Source organism: Rhincodon typus, chromosome 3, assembly GCF_021869965.1.
Source record: "Rhincodon typus isolate 14 chromosome 3, sRhiTyp1.1, whole genome shotgun sequence".
Taxonomy (NCBI): domain Eukaryota; kingdom Metazoa; phylum Chordata; class Chondrichthyes; order Orectolobiformes; family Rhincodontidae; genus Rhincodon; species Rhincodon typus.
Genome location: NC_063334.1, coordinates 71,740,543 through 71,762,658, shown reverse-complemented (window position 1 = coordinate 71,762,658; position 22,116 = coordinate 71,740,543). Strand labels below are relative to the sequence as shown.

General features: G+C 42.1%; 1 protein-coding gene across 1 annotated transcript in view; it reads right to left on the bottom strand.

Moving 5' to 3' along the window:
* Positions 1–11,365: 11,365 nt before the first annotated feature.
* trim36 (tripartite motif containing 36) overlaps positions 11,366–22,116 on the bottom strand; it is a 108,767-nt gene continuing 98,016 nt past the window's right edge. Inside the window, exons 9-10 of the mRNA XM_048594919.1 lie at positions 17,067–17,364; positions 11,366–12,033 (exon numbers count right to left, since the gene is read on the bottom strand). Coding sequence (XP_048450876.1) covers positions 11,667–12,033; positions 17,067–17,364 — 665 coding nt within the window. The 3' untranslated portion in view covers positions 11,366–11,666. The remainder of the gene's footprint in view (positions 12,034–17,066; positions 17,365–22,116) is intronic.

Below are 22,116 nucleotides of genomic sequence, written 5' to 3'. Positions count from 1 at the left end.
GCACCTCTATTTCAGCCCCTCTGAATCAGCCCCTCCGTTTCAAGCCCCCTGTTTCTCACACTCTGTTTCAGGCACTCTGTTTCATTCCCACTGTTTCAGCCCCTGTGTTTCTCACTGTTTGTTTCAGCCCCTCTGTTCCAGGTCCTCTGTTTCAGCCCCTCTGTTTCTTGCACTCTCTTTCAGCCTGTCTGCTTCTCGCACTGCTTTCCAGCCACACTTTTTCTCGCACTCTGTTTCAGCCCCGATGTTTCAGCCCCTCTGTTTCTCGCACTGTGTTTCTCGCACTCAGTTTCAGCACCTCTTTTTCACTCCCTCTGTTCCAGTCCATGTTTTTTATCGCACTCTAATTCCTACACACTTGTACAGCCCCTCCGATTCAGCCCCACTGTTTCAGGCTGTCTGTTTCGCACACACTTTTTCAGAACCACCCTTTCTCGCACTCTATTTCAGACCCTCTTTTTCTTGCACTCTGTCTCAGCCCCTCTTTTTCTTGCAATCTGTCTCAGTCCCTGTGATTCATCCCCTCTGTTTCACGCACTCTGTTTCAGCCACTCTGTTTCTCGCAATGTTTCTCGCACTCTGTTTCAGGCCCCTTATTTCAGCCCTTCTGTTTCAGCCCCTCTGTTTCAGCCCCTCTGTTTCAGCCCCACTATTTCTCGCACACTGATTCAGCCCTTCTGTTTCAATCCGTCTGTTTCAGCCCCTCTGTTTCTCGCACTCCCTTTCAGCCCATCTATTTCTCACACTCTGATTCAGCCGCTCTTTTTCTCGATCCCTATTTCAGCCCCAGTGTTTCAGCTCCTCTGTTTGAGAGGCTGTGTGTCAGCAACTCTGTTTCAGCCTCTCTGTTTCTGGCACTGTGTTTCTCGCACTCTGTTTCAGCCCCTTTGTTTCTCGCACTCTGCTACAGGCCGTCTGTTTCAGCTCGTCTATTTCAGTCCCTCTGTGTCTTGCACTCTGTTCCACCTATTCTGTTACAGATCCTCTGATTCTCCCACGCTGTGTCAGCCCCTTTGTTTCTCGCACTCTGTTTTTCGCACTCTGTTTCAACCTCTCTGTTTCTCACACTCGGATACAGCCCCTCTGTTTCATCCCCTCTGTTTCAGCACTCTGTTTCTCACATTCTTTTTCAGTCCCTGTGTTTCTCGCAATCTGTTTCAGCCCTCTCTTTCAGCTCCTCTGTTTCAGCGCCTATGTTTCTCGCACTCTGTTTCAGACCATCTGTTTCTCGCACTGTTTCTTGCACTCTGTTTCAGCCCATCTGTTTCCGCCCATCTATTTCAGCCCCTCTGTTTCTTGCACTGTTTCTCGCACACTGTTTCTCGCACTCTGTTTCAACCCCTCTGTTTCTCGCACTCTTTATCAGCCCCTCTATTTCTTGCACTGTTTCTTGCACTCTGTTACAGACACTCTCTTTCATCCCCTCTGTTTCAGGCACTCTGTTTCTCGTACTCTTTTTCAGCACCTGTTTGTCGCACTCTGTTTCAGGTCCTCTGTTTCAGCCCATCTGTTTCTCGCACACTGTTTCAGCCCTGCTGTTTCAGGTGCTCTGTTTCAGCACCTCCGTTTCAGCCCCTCTGTTTGTTGCACGGTGTTTCTCACACTCTGTTTCAGACTCTCTGTTTCAGCCCCTCTATTTCAGCATCTCTGTTTCTCACACTCTCTTTATCGCACTCTGTTTCAGACCCTCTGTTTCAGCCCTTCTGTTTCTTGCAATGTTTCCCACATTCTGTTTCAACCTCTCTGTTTCAGACCCTCTGTTTCAGGCACTCTGTTTCTAACAGTATTTTACAGCACCTCTGTTTCTCACACACTGTTTCAGCCCCTCTGTTTCAAATCCTCTTTTTTGGTCCCTCTGTTTCAGCCATTCTGTTTCTTGAACTTTGTTTCAGCCCCTCTGTTTTAGGCCCTCTCTTTCGGCCCATCTGTTTCAGCCCCTCTGTTTCTCACACTGTTTCTCACAGTCTGTTTCACCTCCTGTATTTCAGCTCTTCTGAATCAGCCCCTCTGTTTCAAGCCCTCTGTTCCTTGCACTCTGCTTCAGCATGTCCTTTACAGCTCCTCTGTTTCTCGCACTCTGTTTCAGCCCCTCTGTTTCAGCTCCTCTGTTTCAGCCCCTCTGTTTCTCACACTCTGTTTCTTGCACTCTGTTTGAACCCCTCTCTATCTCGCACGTGGATATAGCCAATCTGTTTCAGTGCCTCAGTTTCAGCCCCTGTGTTTCTCGAAATGTTTCTCGCACTCTGTTTCAGCCCCTCTGTTTCAGTCCCTCTGTTTCTCGCACTGTTTCTCACCTTCTCTTTCAGCCCCTCTATTTCAGACCCTCGGTTTCAGCTCCTCTGTTTCGCCAACTGTTTCTTGCACTGTTTCAGCCCGTCTCTTTCCACCTGTTCGTTTCAGACCCTCTGTTTCTAGCACTGTTTCTCGCACTCTGTTTCAGCCCCTCTGTTTCTCGCACTCTGCTTCAGCACGTCTGTTACAGATCCTCTGTTTCTCCCACTCTGTTTCACAAACTGTTTCTCGCACTCTGTTTCAGCCCCTATGTTTCCACCCCTCTGTTTCTGCCCTTCTGTTTCTCGCACTGTTTCTCACAGTCTGTTTCAGCCCCTCTGTTTCAGGCCCTCTGTTTCAGCCTTTCTGTTTCTCGCACTGTTTCTCACTCTCTGTTTCAGCCCCTCTGTTTCCGCCCCTCTGTTTCAGCCCTTCTGTTTCTCGCACTGTTTCTCGCACTCTGTTTCAGCCCCTCTGTTTCAGCCCCTCTGTTTCAGGCACTCTGTTTCCAGCAGTCTTTTTCAGCACGTCTGTTTCTCGCACACTGTTTCAGCCCCTCTGTTTCAAACCATCTTTATCAGTCCCTCTGTTTCAGCCATTCTGTTTCTCGCATTTGTTTCAACCCTCTGTTTTAGGCCCTCTGTTTCCGCCCATCTGTTTCAGCCCCTCTGCTTCTCTCACTGTTTCTCACAGACTGTTTCAACCCCTGTATTTCAGCTCCTCTGAATCAGCCCCTCTGTTTCAAGCCCCCTGTTTCTCGCACTCTGTTTCCGGCCCTCTGTTTCTGCCCCTCTGTTTCCCGCACACTTTTTCAGTCCCTCTGTTTCAAACCATCTGTTTCAGCCCCTCTGTTTCAGCCCCTCTGATTCTCGCACACAGTTTCAATCCCTCTGTTTCAAACCCAATGTTTCAGCCCCTCTGTTTCAGCCCTTCTTTTTCTCACACTATGTTTCAGCCCCTCTGTTTCAGCACTTCTGTTTCAACCCCTCTGTTTCAGCCCCTCTGTTTCTCAAACTCTGTTTCTTGCACTCTGTTTCAACTCCTTTGTTTCTCACACTCTGATACAGCCCCTCTGTTTCAGCCCCTCTATTTCAGCCCCTCTGTTTCTCGCACACTGTTTCCGCCCCACTGTTTCAAACCGTCTGTTTCAGTCCCTTTGTTTCAGCACCTCTGTTTCTCATACTCTGATTCTGCTGCTCTTTTTCTCACCCTCTGTTTCAGCCCTGGTGTTTCAGCCCCTCTGTTTCAGACGCTCTGTATCAGCCCCTCTGTTTCAGATGCTCTGTATCAGCACCTCTGTTTCAGCCACTCTGTTTCTCACGCTGTGTTTCTCACACTCTGTTTCATCCCCTCTGTTTCAGCACCTCTGTTTCTCACACTCTGATGCAGCTGCTCTTTTTCTCGCCCTCTGTTTTAGCCCCAGTGTTTCAGCCCCTCTATTTCAGCCCCTTTGTTTCTTGCACTCTGTATCTCGCACTCTTTTTCAGCCCCTCTTTTTCTCACACTCTGTTTCAGGCCTAGTGTTTCAGCCCCTCTGTTTCAGCCCCTCTGATTCTCGCACACAGTTTCAATCCCTCTGTTTCAAACCCAATGTTTCAGCCCCTCTGTTTCTCGCAAACTGTTTAAGCCTCTCTGTTTCTCACCCTCTCTTTCAGCCCCTCTGTTTCAGCCCCTCTGTTTCTTGCACTGTTTCTCTCACTCTGTTTCAGGCCGTCTGTTCCCGCCCATCTTTTTCAGCGCCTCTGATTCTCGCACCCGTTCTCTCACCCTGTTTAATCCCCTCTATTTCTGCCCCTCTGTTTCATCCCCTATGTTTCAGCCCCTCTTTTTCTTGCACACTGTTTCAGCCCCACTGTTTCAAACGTTCTGTTTCAGCCCCTCTGTTTCAGAACCTCTGTTTCTCGCACTCTGATTCAGCCTCTCTTTTTCTCACTCTTTGTTTCAGCCCCAGTGTTTCAGCCCCTGTTTTTCAGAGGATCTATATCAGCACCTCTGTTTCAGCCCCTTTGTTTCAGCCCCTCTGTTTCTCACACTGTTTCTCGCACTCTGTTTCAGCCCCTCTGTTTCGGGCACTCTGTTTTTCAAACTCTTTTTCAGCCTCTCTGTTTCTCGTACTCTGTTTCAAACCCTCTGTTTCAGCCACTCTGTTTTAGCCCTTCTGTTTCTTACACTTTGTTCCAGCCCCTCTGTTTCAGCCCCTCTGTTTCTCGCACTGTTTCTCTCACTCTGTTTCAGCCCCTCTGTTTCGGGCACTCTGTTTTTCAAACTCTTTTTCAGCCTCTCTGTTTCAGCCCCTCTGTTTCAGGCACTCTGTTTTTCAAACTCTTTTTCAGCCTCTCTGTTTCTCGTACTCTGTTTCAAACCCTCTGTTTCAGCCACTCTGTTTTAGCCCTTCTGTCTCTTATACTTTGTTCCAGCCCCTCTGTTTCAGCCACTCTGTTTCTCACAATCTACTACAGCCCCTCTGTTTCAGCTGCTGAGCATTTCATATAGTTCATCTGCCAGAAGCAACCAAGTAACAGGAAAACCAAAATAACTGAGAGTGGGAATAGTGTTTAGGTGCCAGTGTTGATTTTAAATACCAGGCATCATCACAGTGTGTTTTTTAAAAGACTCACAAATCTTTCTGGAATGTCTCAAGGTCAACTGAATGATGCAAAGCTTTGAATCCTCAAAGCATTTGTCACCCAAATAAGACAAAAGAAAGAGGTACAGATTGGATCCGAATAAAGAAGTCCTCGAAAAACTCGTGCCAATGTTCTCAGACTCACAGAATTGCTATGGTACGGAGGAGACTGCTCAGCCGATCACGTCTGTACTGGCTCTTCAAATGACCATATCATTAACTAGTTAAATCTGCTGCTTTTTCTGCATACCCTTACATACTTTTTTGACCTAAATCATCATCCAAAGCCCTCTTGATTGCGTCAATTAAACCTGCCTCCACCACACTTCCAGTCAGTGCATATCTTAGCCAAACTAACCACTATTTAATAAAGTTCTTTCTCTCTTCGATCTTGCTTCGCTTGCACATCACTTTAAATCAATGCCCTCTCATTCTCTTTCATGTTACATGCAGGAACAACTTCACCCTATCTACTCTGTCAATACTACTAATGAATTTGAAAACGTCTAGAAAATCTCCTCTCAGCCTTCTTGTCTCCAAGGAGAGTAATCCCACCTTCTTCAACCTATTTTTTTTTAGTCATGCATGGGACATGGGCATCACCGGCTGGCTAACATTTATTGCCCGTCCCTAGTTGCCCTTGAGAAGGTGGTGGTGAGCTGCCTTCTTGAACCGCTGCAGTCCACATGTTGTGGGTTGACTGGCAATGCCCTTACAGAAGGAATTCCAGGATTTTGATCCAGTGACAGTGAAGGAACAGTGAAATATTTCCAAGTCAGGATAGTGAGTGGCTCGGAGAGCAATTTGCATGTGGTGACATTCCCATTTATCTACTACCCTTGTCCTTCTAAATGGAAGTAGTTTTGGGTTTGGAAGGTGCTGTCTGAGGGTCTTTGATGAATTTCTGCAGCGCATCTTGTAGGTAGTACACACTGTGCTACTGAACGTCAGTGGTGGAGGAAGTGGATGTTTGTGGATGTAGCGCCAATCAAGCAGGCTGCTTTGTCCTGGATGGTGTCAAGTTTCTTGAGTGTTGTTGGGGCTGCACTTATCCAGGCAAGTGGGGAGTATTCCATCACATTCCTGATTTGTGCCTTGTAGATGGTGGAAAGGCTGTGGAGAGTCAGAATGTGAATTACTCACCGCAGTATTCCTATTCCCAGACCTGCTGTTGTAGCCACTGAATTTATGTGGTGAGCCCAGTTGAGTTTCCCGTCAATGGTAACCCCAAGGATATTGATAGAGAGGGGATTCAGTGATGGTAACACCATTGAATGTCAAGGGATGGTGGTTAGCTTGTCTCTATTGAAGGTGGTCATTGTGTAGTGTGAATGTTACTTGCTACTTGTCAACTAAAGCTTGGATATTGTCCAGATCTTGTTACATTTGAACATGGACTGCTTCAGTATCTGAGGAGTCATGAAAGGTGTTAAACATTGTGCAATCATCAGCGAACATCCCCACTTCTAACCTTATGATAAAGGGAAGGTCATTGATGAAGCAGCTGAAAATGGTTGGGCCTAGGACATTACCCTAAGGAACTCCTGCAGAGATTTCCTGGAGCTGAGATGATTGACCTCCAACAACTATGACCATCTTCGTTTGTGTCAGATATGACTCCAACCACAGGAGAGTTTGCCCCTGACACCCATTGATTCCAGTGTTGCTAGGGTTCTTTGATGCCACACTCAGTCAAATGCAACCTCGATGTTAAGGGCTGTCACTCTCACCTCACCTCTGGAATTCAGCTCTTTTGTCCATGTTTGAACCAAAGCTATATTGAGGTCAGGAGCTGAGTGGCCCTGGCGGAACCCAAACTGGGCATCACTGAGCAGGTTATTGCTGAGCAGGTGCTTCTTGATAGCGCTGTTGATGACACCTTCTATCACTTTACTGATGATCGAGAGTAGGCTGATGGGGTGGTAATTGGTTGGGTTGGATTTGTCCTGCTTTGAGTACAGGCTGTTCCTAGTCAATTTTCCACATTGTTGGGTAAATGCCAGTGTTGTAACTGTACTGGAATAGCTTGGCAAGGGAAGTGGCAAGGTCTGGAGTACAAGTCTTCAGTACTATTGCTGGACTGTTGTCTTGGCCTGTATCCTTTTACAGCATACAGTGTCTCCAACCATTTCTTGACTTCATGTGGAGTGAATTGAATTGGCTGAAGACGGGTATCAGTGATGCTGGTGACCTCTGAAGAAGACTGAGATGGACTTTCCACTGAGCACTTCTGGCTAAAGATGCTGTGCTTTATTAACTGCTCACTCCACCTGTCTTGCTTCCTTCAATGATCTGTGCACATTTACACCCAGGTGCCTCTGTTCCAGCACCCCTTTAGAACTGTACTCATTATTTTATATTGTCTTTCAATGTTCTTCTAACTAAATGCATCCCCTCACATTTCTCTGCATTGAACTTTATCTGCCACCTATCTGCCCACTCCACCAACTCATCTACATCCTTTTGGAGTTCCACACTATCCTCCTCACAATTTACAATTCTTCTAAATTTCATGTCATCTGCAAACTTTGAAATTGTTCCCTGCACACAAAGATCCAAATCATTATATCTATCAGGAAAAATAAAGTTTCCAATACTGACCCCAGCTGAGCTCTACAACAAACCTTCCTCAAGCCTGAAAAATATCCATTTACCATTACTCTCTGTCTCCTATCACACAGCCAATCTTGTATGTACATTGCAACTATCCCTTCTATACCATGACCCCTAACTTTCCTCACAAATCTGTTGAGTCCCATTGTATCAAGCGCATTCCAGAAATCCATGTATACCACATCGAGCCTTTCTGTTGCCTCTTCAAAAAGAGTCCAGCAAGCTAGTTAACATGATTTCCTCTTTAGAAATCCATGCTGGCTCTTCTTAATCAACCCACTTTTCTCTGTGTTCTGTTGAAGAAAATAGCCAGAGAGGTTAGTGCTCCCTCCATGAGCACATATAACAATTCATTGTGCTAAAGGTGTCATGGCCTTACCAGGTCAAGCAAAGAAAGAGGAGGCAGAGAACAGTTTCCTGCATTCCTCTGGACTTGTCTGACTCAGCTACCAATTTATTGCCAATTTCTCAATGCCATCTCTAAAAATGATGGGTCAATTCAACTCCAAATAAATAGTTCATGAAAATTACTTGTGCTAAAATTGTAGATGAAATCTTTTTTTACTCGTGCTTTAATATATTTTACTAAAATGGTGCAGAGCAATCACAAGCACACATCTAAATAAATGAAGCATTTAACACGTAGTGCCACTAGTAAGTCTCAGAAAAGGAATTAAACTGGACAGACCACCTGGCATCAACCTAAGCACCAAAAAAAGTCAACGGCAAATTCTGACTGTGCAAAGTCTCCTTAACCAAAATCTGGGGGCCAGTGCCAAAATTGGAAGAGCTGCCTCACAGACTGGTCAAGCAATAGCCCGCCATACTCAGATATCAAGGCTTACACATAATGTTCCACCATCACCAGCCCTGGGTAAGCCTCAGTTCTGAGGAAGGGTCACCGGACCTGAAACATGAACTCTTTTTCTTCACAGATGCTGCCAGACCTGCTGAGCTTTTGTTTTTGTTCCTGGGTAAGCCTCGCCCAGCAGCAGGGCAGACCAAGCAGAGGTGGTGGCACAGTTGTATACAGTCGGGAAGCAGTTGTCCTGGGAGTCCTCAACATTAACCCCAGATGGCATCATGGCATCAGCTCAAACATGGGCTAGAAACCTCCTGCTGATTACCACATACTGCTCACCGCCCACACCTCCGCACCCCTCCACCTCCACGAATGAATCAGTGTCCCTCTGAGTTGAACACCACTTAGAGGAAGAACTGAAGGTGGCAAGGGTGCAGAATGTACTCTCGGTGGGGGACAATGTCCACCATCAAGAGTGGCTCAGCAACAACACTACTGATCAAGCTGGTTGAGAGCTAAAAGGCATAGCTGCTAGACTAGATCTGTGACAGGTGGCAAAGAAACAAATAAGAAGGAAAAATGTACTTGGCCTCAATCTCACTAATTTGCCTGCTGCAAATGCATTCGTTTATGACAGTATCTGTAGGAAAAACCACCACACAGTCATTGTGGAGACTGAGCACTATCTTCAATAGCGTTGCTCAATCGTGTTTTAAGGCACAATTACCACGTTAAATGGTACAGACTTCGAACAGATTGAGCTACTCAGGTCTAGGTTGCTGTGGGTCATCAGCAGTAATAAAATAATGCTCCAACATAATCTGCAGTCTCATGGCCCAGCATTTCCTAACTATTATAACCAAGAAGTTAAGAGATCAACCCTGGATCAATGAAGACTGATTGAAAGCATGCCAGGCATACACCAGACATAAAGTAAAAATGAACGTCTTAGTTTGGTGAAGCCACTGGATGACTTGCTTGGTAAACACTAGAAGCAACAATTCATAGACAGGCCTAAGCAATTCTGCTTGAAATGCTAGAGTCCATGAGACCATAAGAAATAGGAGCACGAATAGGCCATTCAGCCCCTCAAGGCTTCTCCAATATTCAATAGGATCAATACTAATCTGACACTCCTCATGTCCACTTTCTTGCCCTTTCCCCATAATCCATGATTCCCTACCAATCAAGAATCCAATCACTGCTGGAATTCAGCTGGGATTTGAGAATAGGTAAGTGGGACAATATTCTTGTGCCCTGCTTTAGCGGACAGAGATATCTGGGCAATTTTGCACATTGTAGTCAGATGCCTGTGCTGCAGCTAGCTGTATTAGCACTGCCTAGGAACTTTTCTGTGCCCGACTTTATTGTGAATTCGTCGCCAGGATTTCAGATCCCAGCTACAGCTGAAATTGGCCGATGCTGCATCTCCAGGGCAAGACTGGCAAGTGCACAAGAAGACAGAGCAAGGACCCTGCACCCCTTTCTCTGCCTTATTATGATAAGCTTTAAAGTTCCCAGTCAGTTAATGAGTGGGCAACTGGATGAGTGAGTGAGTGAGTGAGTGAAAGAGATAGAGAGAGAGGGAGAGAGAGTAGATGATTATATAATTTAGTGAGTAGGTTATTGGGTGGGTGGCTAAAGTGAAAGGGCAGTTGGGTAAGGTCAAGTAGGGGTAAGGAGATAGTTGGGTCAGGGAAATAGTCTGGATGAGAGTTACGTAGGAGAAATATTCAAGAAAGCTGGGACAGACAGTTATTGAAGGAGTCAGCTGAGGTGTTCAGTTCAGTGATGCTAGTTATTGTGTGAGTTACACCAGTTCAAGCCAGTCCAGGTCTCAGACAGAGACTGGCTCCCAACATTACCTTCACTGATGCATTCAAAACCATTTCGACACAGATTTGAATTTGACACAGTCAGCTTGGCTTCTCCGGGACTACAGTAACATTCCAGTATATCCTGGTCCAGCTTTCCTTCAGATTTCATCTTTCAGGAAATGAGAGACATTTCCAGACCAAGAACTTCCAACTGTAAAATAGCATTGAGTTACCTTAGCCCAATGACCATCATTGTTGCAATTTTGTGAGATATTTAGTTTTTTTTACTTCTTTATTAGTGCTTTTCTGCCCCCAGCCTATAAAACGCGTTTAGTCAGTTATCCACCTCCTCTTGTAAAGAATACGTGCATTAACAATTTTCAGTGCTTCACTGTGGTTGAGCAAAGTCTTCCTAAATTTTCCATGAATGATTTAACATGTTTTTACACTTTCTACGTTTGTTATGGTGGAAAGATTACTGACGCAGCTTGTATTTAATATTCAAGGACATCATATAATGAGAAACTTGAGAAGAAGATGGCAGATGGCAGATGGTAACACACCAGGTAGGCTTTATATATTCCCAGACAACTGAGATTAGTCTAATCTAAGCAGACTCAATACAACTGACTGGCATCTGAAAGGTTCAGTCATTTAGCGTGCTGTACACACATGATATGGTGGGGGAAGATTTTCTGAAGTCTTGTGTATTAATTTGATAGATAATTTCAGAAAAAACATACATGTATTCTTCCAAAATACATTTATAAATCTTGAGTAAATTGATAGAAATATTCAGGGCTGTATCTGGAGTATTTTTAGAGAATTATGGCATCGTGAAGATACTCAAAGAAACTGTTGAAAGGGCCTCTTCAACCAATGTTTTAGCAATGAGCATTTTATAATTTTGATTTGTTTTTAAAGTGTCATTTTGGATTGAAAACTTTGTTTCTCTCTCCACAGATGCTGCCAGACCTGCTGAATTTCTCCAGCACTTTTAGTTCAGATCTTCAGTTTCCACGGTATTTTGCTTTTATTTGAGCAGCTTTGACTGTTGACATTATCAATTTATTTCACTCCATCCTGGCAGTGATGCAACCTGGGATTCTAAAACACGATTCGGTCAAAAACAGGGCAACTCACAACAGTTGGGTTTACGATTTTACTTTGAAAACTTTAAATAAGCCAAATGCAGTTGGTCACATCTGCAAATCTTAACAAAATAATTAACACATCTCAACAGTCTTACTTCTTTGAAAAGGTGCATTTCCAGCTAGTTTTAAACAATCCAGTTTGTGTGAAAACAAAGTGAAGCAGAGGTGAAGGAGGATGAAAGAAAGATTTCTGACAGCCACAAACATCACTACCAATTTCTATTGTCTAATCAGTGGCTGTGTATTGCACAAACTCTACTGAGAACCAAGTGGAACCATTTATAGAGGCTCTTCAAGCAACGCATGCCATAAAGTGCTATGAACAGGGAAGCAAACATATTTTTTACGTTTTTAAATCTATGGGGAAAAATGCTTCCCAGCAATCAAGAATCGAGAAAGAAATTAAGTTTTGTAGATTCTTTCACTGTAATTAATTCATCCAGATGTACTGCCCCACCTCCCATTAGCCCAAAGGCAGGATACATTGTTCCAGAACATTCCACCCTTCTTTCATACAAACACTGCATAGTATCTGCATTGTAGAAATTCGCTCTCCCTTTGTCATAGTCCAGGCAAATGCCAATTCGATTGGGAGTGGATAGAGAGCGTTTGTAAGATTCTGTGGATGAACTGGCAGAACCTTTCGGGATGAAAAGCCTCCTCATCCCTATGGTAACAAAAGTGAAAGGTTGGGAGTGTTCCAAAGCAATATCTTCACTCCCGCTGTCATGGCCACTGTCTTGATCGTACCTGTGAAAAACAAGCAATTATGTTAGAAAAGAGAGACAAAATAAACACCGATAATATCTATCCATTACTGACACTTGCAGCTGTGTTTTTATAACAAAACAAGATAGCTTTCAGTCGGAGAAAAGTAAGTTGACTGAAGACAAAATAGCTCCGACAAACGCAAGACGCATTTTTCAGCAGTTGCTCCAGGCAGGGTTTTGGGAGATTAATTGGAAGGCTTTGCATGCATTTACTTAACTACAATACTTTCTTTAATGAATTGCATATTCATGTTCACCACATGCTAGAAGAATCAAAGGGAATGACAGACAGAACTGCAGTTCCGAGCTAACAGCTCATCTCTATTACTTATTGTACCACACCTGCAATTACCTTGCATCTATTCGGCTCTGTTTAATGCAGGATTCACAGGAGTATTGAGAATGATGTCAGTGTCAACATTTACCCATATTAATTGTATATAAAAAACAGAAATACAATTAGCTCCAGTAGAAATTGTTTAACAAAGCAAACTTGCAATTGAAGTGCAAAAGTTTGGATTATCCAACCTGTTTATAGATTTTGAAGAATTACAGTTGCTGAGGCTATTAACTGGTGTTGGTAGAATATTTAACTCTGGTTGCTAATAGTTTAGTACAGGTAGTTCTCCGATAATGCAATAGTTGTGTTCTTGTGTGACCTCACGCTATAGAAAATCGCTATAGAAAATCACGTTATAGGGCAATTGCTGTACCTGTACAGCAGAAAGTATGTATTATCCAAACGGCATCCACTTTTCATTCACTATTCATCAGTCATGTTACAGCCAATTCACATTAATGAAACACGTGTTATAGCAGAACTACCTGCATAGTTGTCCACTTAAGGTTGTTAATACAAAAAGTGTGAAGTCTGATTGAGGCCTGGCTAGAGCAGTAACAAATGTCCCCCTTAAGTTAACAATGGGATGTCAAAAAACTGCAGTCCTGTAGTTATCATAGCCAGATGTTTTTACGTAAAATATCTAACAGTGTCCTTATTAAGCTATTAACAGCTTAGGAAGTTGTAGAGTATCTCACACAGATTGAAAATGCAGGTATGTGCGGAGTATGTCCCTCACTTTGCTAATAGTAAGAATAGAGTTTGGGATAATGCACCTTACTGGTTCTTGACTGTATAACCAGCAGCCAGCTGGGAAAATTCAGGTGCAACCCCAAAAGGCTATATGACCATAAGATATAGGAGCAGAATTAGGCCAGTTGACCCATTGAGTCTCCTCCACTATTCTATTATGACTGATATGTTTCTCAAACCAATTCTCCTGCCTTCTCCCTGTAACCCTTGATCCTCTTACCAATCAAGAACCTATCCGTCTCTGTCTTAAAGACACTCAATGACTTGGCCTCCACAGCCCTATGTGGCAAAGAGCTCCACAGATTCACCACTCTCTGGCTGAAGAAATTCCTCCTCATCTCACTTATAAAGAGTTATCCCTTCACTCTGAAACTGTGCCCTCGGGTCCTAGTCTCTCTGACTAGTGGAAACATCTTCTCTATGCTCACTCTATCCGGGCATCACAGTATTCTATAAGTTTCAGTCAGATCCCCCTTCATCCTTCTATACTCCAATGAATACACAGCCAAAGTCCTCAACCATTCCTCATATGACAAGCTCTTCATCCCCAGAATCATTCTTGTAAATCTCCTCTGGATCCCCTCCAATGCCAGTGCATCGTGTTTTAAATACAAGGCCCAAAACTGTCTCAGTACATCTCTGTTCTTGTATTCTAGCCCTCTTGAAATGAATGTCAAGATTGCATTTGCCTTCCTAACTAGCAACTGAACCTGCATGTTAACTTTAAGAGAATCCTGAACTAGGACTACCAAATCCCCCATGTTTCATATTTCTGAAGCTTTTCCCCATTTAGAAAATAGTCTATACCTTCATTCTTCCTAACAAAATGCATAATGTCCCACTTTCCCACATTGTATCCTATCTGCCATTTCTTTGCCCACTCGCCTAGCATGTTGAAGTCCTTCTGCAGCCTCCCTACCTCCTCAATAGTATCTGTCCCTCCACCAATCTTTGTATCATCTACAAATTTAGCCACAATGCCCTCAGTTCCTTCATCCAGATAATTAATATATAACATGAATAGTTGTGGTCCCAACACTGATCCCTGCTGAACTCCACTAGTCACTGGCTGCCATCCTGAAAAAAATCCCCTTCGTCCCCACTTTCTGCTTCCAGTCAGCTAATCCTCTATCCATGTCAGCACCCTTTCCGTAACACCACAGGCTCTTATCTTACTTAGCAGCCTCCTGCGTGGCACCTTGTCAATGGCCTTTTGGAAACCCAAATAGATCGCATCCACTGACTCTCTTTTGTCTAACTTGCTTGTTAGCTCCTCAAAGTATTCTAACAGATTTGTCAGGTCCTGTATAACACTTTAGAATGTAGACTATATCCTGCAATTTTCAGGTGAGCCTTCATAAGACTAACATTAAAAAATACTTCACTAACACTATTAGATTAAGCTTTTGGTTATAACTTTCTTATTAGCTTTATATTTAATTGGGTCAAATCTAGACTAGAATTATTGATGCTAAGTGATTTTACGTTTATGCTCCATTTCCACTGCAATTCTAAATAATAATGGCCGTTTAATTTAGTAAATAATGTGAGCAATTCTAATTGTCAGATTCATTTAGCATTGGTCTGGACCATAAGTTATTGATGTGTTTGACTAATTTATTGCAGGTCTTTGGTGAAATTAGAAGAAAGGTGGATAAAGAGGAATTAGTAGATGCAAGGTACTTGGTTTTCACAATGTTTTTGATATGGTGCCTTATCAAAGATTTCAATACAAAATGAGAGCTCATGGTGTTGAGCTAACAAGATGTAGGGAACAGGGATAAATGAGTCTTTTACAAGTTGGAAGCTGTAACTAGTTGGTGCCACAGGAATCAGTGCTGAGGCCTCAAATATTTACATGCCTGTATCAATGACTTGGATAAAGAGTCTGACTAAATGGTGATTAAATTTGCTATTGTAACCAAAATAGATAGGATAGGAATTTGGCAAAGAAGGTATAGTGTCTACAAATAGGATAAAGATAAATTCAGTGGGTAGGCAAAATTTTGGCAGATGAAGAATAATGCAGGAAAATGTGAATTTGCCAACTTCTCTAAGAAGAATAGAAAAGCATTATACTATTTAACAGAGAGATGTTGCAGAACTCAATGGTACAGACGGACCTGGGTGTCTTGACACACAAATCATAAAAGGTCAGTATACTGGCACAGCAAGTGATTAGCATGAAAAATATAACATTGTCATTTACAACAAGGGCAATGGAATATAAAAGTAGGGAAGTTTTACTGCAGCTATACAGGCATTGGTGGGATGACATCTGGAGTATTGTATAGAATTTTAGTCCCTTTACTTGGAAAAGGACATATTTATATTAGCAACAGTTCAGAGAAGGCTCACTTGATTCATTCCTGGGATGAAGGAATTATGTTATGTAGAAACGGCAATCAGACTGGACCTAACCCATTGGAATTGAGAAGACACAGAGGTGATCATAATGAAACATGTAAGATCCCGAGGGGACTTGACAGAAGGGGAATCTAGCACTGGGGGCATGGTTTAAAACCAGGAAGTGTCCCTTTTAAGACAGGGAAGAGGGCTTATTTTTCTGTCAAAAGAATTGTTAGTTTTTGGAACTCTTCTTCAGAAAACAGTGGAGGCTCGGTTATTGAACTTGAATTTATGTGTGGCTGATTTTAATACATTTTTGATCGACAAGGGATTCAACTGTTAAGACAGAAAAGCCAATTTGAGGCCATAATCAGATTGGCCATAATTGAACAGCCAAAATCTTACTCCATTGGCACTGGAGGGGGTCTAGAGGAGCTTTCCAAGAATGATCTCAGGGATGAAAAACTTGTCGTATGAGGATCAGTTGAGGACTCTGGGTCCTGGAGTTTAGAATGATGAGAGCAGGTTCTCACTGAAACTTACAGAATACTGAGAGGCTGGATGGAGTGGATGTGGAGATGATGTTTCCATTAGTAGGAGAGACTAGGACCTGATGGCACAGCATCAGAGTGAAGAACTTTAGAACTGAGATAAGGAAGAATTTCTTCAGCCAGAGGGTGGCGAATCTGTGGAACTCATTGTCACAGAGGGCTGTGGAAGCCAAGTAATTTGGTGCATTTAAGACACAGCTAAGTGGGTTCTTGATTACTAAGGGGACCAAGGGTTACAGGTAAAGGGCAGGAGAGTTGGATTGAGAAACATATCAGCATGATTGATTGGTGACGCATACTCAATGGGCTGAATGACCTAATTCTGCTCCTACATCCTCTGGTCTTATGGTGCACATCCTAGGTCCTGTGTTCTGATGTGATCTTAAGACATGGAAGGAACCTGTCAGACACCTCAGAACCTGCCTCTGAGGTGACGACACATTTGGACAGTACTAACACTGACCACCCTCTAGGTTCCTCACTTTCTTACCTTGACTTTCCTTATTTTCCTGCATTTGTCTTTATGTATGTAAGCAATATTTCACATGTCATGCTACTATGGTGCACAATGGTATCCAGAAATTCTTATTTAAAATAAAAACTCACTTAATAATCTTTCTTGCATCATTGCACTAGAACATATCAAAACTCAACGTCTGATGATGGACTAGAATTCCATTAAAGAATTTATTATTGCCTATTAAGCAGTGACTGGTTTTGTAATCATTCTAAATAAATGGGATAAGGGTCAGCATCATTCACACAATTGACTAGCAGCAGTTTTGAACAGTGCAACACTTTCTGCTGATTGGAGATGGTTTCATTTTTCTCTTTATGTAATATTCCAGGAAAAGTTTTCCAACATTATAAATTGCAATAAAAAGTGAATAAGCGACTTGACCTTCACTCCAGGGCCATGAACTCATTGCCAGGATATGTTTGCAACCAGCATTTACAGCTTGTAAATTGATGTACAGTTAGTACCATGCAGCTACATTGAATAGTTGACAAGGGACAAACCTGGGACTGTTGATATCTCGTGGACTGTGAAACCACTCTTGCAGCTTTGTGTCGGACACCACACCTACTTTAACCAGATATGAGCCGAGCTCCACTCGGAAGGTCCAGTAGTATTTTCCTTTTGTTACTCCTGTGTCCCCAGTGATGAAGTCCAGAGACATATAACTTCCAACCACAATCCGTTCTGCACCGAGTAACATGGGAAGCCCAGCAACACTCTCCACAGAGTCTCTCTGTTTGTTTAAGATCAGGTGATCACTGTTGTAGCCACACTTCTCATCAAACAAAAACCTTAAAACTATATTTGAAAAGAAAGAAAAAATGTTTACAGTCATGAGTTCATTGTTTCCATTACTAAGCAAAATAAAACTGACAGTTTATATTTGTCTCCTTGCTCGCTGTAACAAGCATTCATTCCCAGAATATATTTTTCTTACTTACTCGTGGGAAATGGGTATCTCTGGCTGGGCCAGCATTTATTGACCACTTACATTGCATAGAACATGTCAATACTTCTGTCCACAAGAAGCAATGATGCTTCTCTAGTGTGGCTGTTATAAATCGCCTGTGTGGGGAATTGGTTAGCTGTGATGTACAATGATACTGGCTATAGTGCTTCATGGAGATATGCCTTCTCATCTTGCTCCACACTTACAGTGTGATGCCCCTCAAGCTATATGTGATTAGTTTCTTACTAATGGAGCAGGATACCTGTGATGTTTTGTGCATTATGACTAGTTTCTCAGTGTAAAAACAATGCATTTCTATCCATGGCAAGAAAGTCAGGAGTGTGATGGAATAATCCTCAGTTGCCTGGATGGGTGCAGCTCCAACAACACTCGAGAAGCTTGACACCATCCAGGACAAAGTAGCCCGCTTGATTGGTATGCGATCCACCACCTTATCATTTACTCCCTTCACCACTTATATACAGTGGCCACAATGCATACCATTTGCACGACGCCCTGCAGTAAATCACTAAGGCTCCTTCGACAGCACCTTCCAAACCTAGACCTCTACCACCTCAGAGGATAAGGGCTTCTCTGGGCCAACCAGCAGTACTTTGCAAGGGTTTCCCTTCTGTTCAAAGTTGTCCTCAGTTTCCTCCATGATTCCTGGGGCAGCTGACCAGAGTTAAACTGCAGGCAGGTTAAATCAGAGGCTGCCAGAATAATTATAACATTTAAATTGTCAGGCTGCCTTCTGGAAGTAGATGCTCTGCCTATGTTAAGCCTGAAGTGAGCCATTTGGGGATGGGGTTTTGTTGGGGGTCAAATTTTTAAAATCTTGCCATCTGATGCAAATTGACCCAAGTCCAATTTTATGCTCCACACTTTCTACAAAACCACAGAATTGCTTGGTACGAACTAGGAATGTCATTACTTTCCTCATCTACAATAAAGGCTGTACTTTTGAATAAACATATCCACAAAACACTTCATCCTTAAGCACTCCATCAAAGAGTCAAGGAAATATTGTCAAAACCAATCTTATCTGATGCAAATTATTGTTTATGTGCAAATGGCACAACAGCATTAATACAGTGTAGACCACTCCAGACTTCTGCTTGACAGTAATGGGATGTAAATTATAAAACTGTAACTAATTTCCAGTCATAGAAGTGTCACATTACAAAAAGCTGATCCTGTATTGCGCAACTGTCAATGATTTATTTTATCAAAGAGCTGTTTTCCAGAAAAGGATAAATCATATAAAGTATTCAGCATGGACTTTTGGGAACAGTAATAGAAGAATTAACAGTGGAACTGAGCCATCTAATTCCCATCATTCCTGCTGTAAGAAAATTAAAATTAATCACCAAAATGTCAGAAGCACCAATCTCAGCATCAAATTCTTCCATCATACCCCCATTGAGCAATTCTACTTTAGGAGCTGAGCCTTATTAAATTTGTTTTACAGTATCTCAGTACTATACAACACATAAATAAATGCATAAAATTAGTAGCCTTTCTTTTATAATATCACAAGTCTGTACACATACATTGTTCAAAAGCAGTTTACATCTCCAATAACTGAAAAGATATCGCTGCTGGCTTGAGTGTTGTTGGAGACTTCAAAGCTTGATCTACTTGAAGCAAATTTATCTTCACTTGAGAGTCCTTGACAAAACTGCCTTGGGCATACAGGAGAACCAGAAAAACTTTGTGCCAACTGTTTTTGACATAATCTTTTCTGCAACACACGATGCTACATTTCATTTTGACTTATGTTGCATTGTAGTTTTGAATAAAACTGAGAAATGGTTTACTGAGCACTTGGTCATGACAGTTTGGTTTAAAATCTGCAAAATGCATTATTGCTGTCAGGAGAATGTTTCAAAATTAAGTGCAATAATTTACTGAATATTCACATTGATCATTCTGGTGAGAAAAGTTCAAATGTTTGAATAAGACAACACTAAAAGTTTTGGTGTAAGGAGCACATTGTACAACATAATTTACAATGTAACTTCTGCCACAAATAATAACATATCATATCTATTTACTTACAGGGAAAGTCTAACTTCAAAATACTCAGCAATTGTACAAAAGTAAGTCTACCATGACTGTACCTAAACAAAAGTGAATCTTGCTTTTATAACACAAAGTAACACAGAAATAATAAAACACAAACAACTGAATGTAAACATGGCAACCTATTTTACCCACATCAAGCTCCCACAGACGTAATGATACTTACCATGTTCTGTAAATAAAAATGAGAATATCATATATGGGATAATTTAAAATAAACAAGAATGTTAGGAACAGCAAGCTATATATAACAGCAGAAAATGTTAAAAATGTCATTTTTTTTAAAAACTGCAAAACAACCAGCTTATTGTGAACCAGCTGCTTACACACAAATTGCAAGAGTTTTAGGTCATGTAATAGTTGTATAATGAATGCAGAGCCTATTAAATTAGAAGTGTGGAGCCAAAATGACCTAATTCTCGTGTGATGCTCCGTATATGGTCTGGTCTATTATTCCTCTTGTAATTTGTGCAAGTAAACAAAATACTTGAGAACTAAATAGATATTTCAACCTTCAGTGGCTTTGCTGTAGACTTGCATTCTTTTGTATTTAAGGTAATGTGCTTCCTGCCTTATATTATAGCATGCTCGTGGCAATATAAATTGCTAACTGAAAATGTTTCTGAATATTGCTGAACAGAGAGATAAGTTACTGAAGCTTTTCATCTCACACCCATCAGGATAAATGCCAAAAATGCCAAAGTTCAAACGATGCAACAAATTATCTTACAAGAGAAAAGAGTGCCGATTAGTCAGCAAGTAAATTCAGATTGGCTGAGGCATTGCCATGGAGAAAACAACATGGAACTACAAATTGCTATGACTCTCCAGGTTAATTCAAGAAAGGGACAAATTTGGAACACATTCCTTTTGCTTTCACAGAATGGATCCCTGTATATGAATGTACGTTACTTCGATCAAGCATAAATGAGCCATGTTATCAATTTGACTGATTATCTTAAATTGGTTGTGAGTGTGGCTATTAGCACACTCGGGATTATCAGCAAGTGTTGGCCAAACATGGAATCACATCGAACAGTAAACACTTTGTTTTGGGATTTAACTTTCAGATCTGAGAAGTGCTTGGTGACTTCAGTTTGTCCAGGAAAGGCAAAGTATCTGAAAGTTTGATCAACAGGTTATCAAGCCATTTCATGTTGTAAATATACGGTGGTAACTCCAAAGGCATTTCCCACTAATAGGAAGCTGTTATCATTCTGAAGGGCTATTATGCTTTGTAGGATGTTTCCGATCAAGTGATGGTTATTCAGCTTTACTGGTTATGACTGAACTCACTTATTCACAGTCAAAGGTCAGGGCTGACTTTAATGAACCATACTGAAAAAAGATGAATAATGCAATTGACACAGATTTCAGATACTGAATAATGAGTTTATGTATAATACATACAGTGAATCTCAGTATGGTAGAACCAACGCTAAATGTTCTTATGACTGATTACAAAATAGCTCTTAAAATCCCAAAAATCTCTAGTTAGGAGATGTGGGGCAACTCTGCACACAGCATTGGGTTGAGGGTTCTATAGGCTTCAGGTGAAGCGTTAACCCTGTAGTCTCTTCTCTGGTTAGCGTCCTTGGGGCTGTACCGATTCTTTGGCATATGTGGCTTCCTTTGGTATAGAGACACAGCTAGGAGTTTGCCTCCACATTTCTTCTTTTGTTCCACTGTTAACCCCTTCCTTTCTGAGGATGCCCCACTTACATCATTTTCTGACTGCTCTACTGAGATAGCAAAAACAATCAAAATTGCCTTGATTGGTCATCTGGACAGAAAGTGTAGCTTGAATGTGTATTGTTTTCCCACCCCTTTTCTAGCTGTGGAACAATGGGTATTCCAGATCTTGAATATTGTACAATGTGTGAACTGCCTTCCAGAGGGCTCTATCATCTCTCTATCTAATTGTATCAAACTGGTGGATATCATTATCTCCCTAGCCAATTTGGAGCTAGCAATTAGGTGATCAATGTCTCTGTTGGCTGGGGTTGGTTTTACTTTAATGTTTGAAAAAAATTTGTCGATCTGGTCTTGGAATCAACAGCCCGTGTTAGGTCTTTTTCCCCAAAAATGAGATATTCCCTGGTGAAAATCTTTGGATTAAGATTGTAACCCTTCAGTTTATCAAACAACTGAGCAATGTTGTGCATGGATTTCAATGCCAGATTGATCAATTTAAGATAATCAGTAAAGCTCATAACCATTTATGCTTTCTTGAAGTGACTTACATACACTGGGACCCAACGTCTGCAAGTTAAAGGAACATGTTCAAACTTTGCACCTGTTTTGAAATACCCAGATGCTGGGGGAGCTGACAGTTCTTCATTGCTTACTCTATCACGACATCCCAGCCAATCAGAATCAACTTGCCAAAACAATCAACAATCATATTCTCAGAGATAGTAGGAACTGCCGATGCTGGAGTCTGAGATAACAAGGTGTAGAGCTGGATGAACACAGCAGGCCAGGCAGCATCAGAGGAGCGGGAAAGCTGACATTTT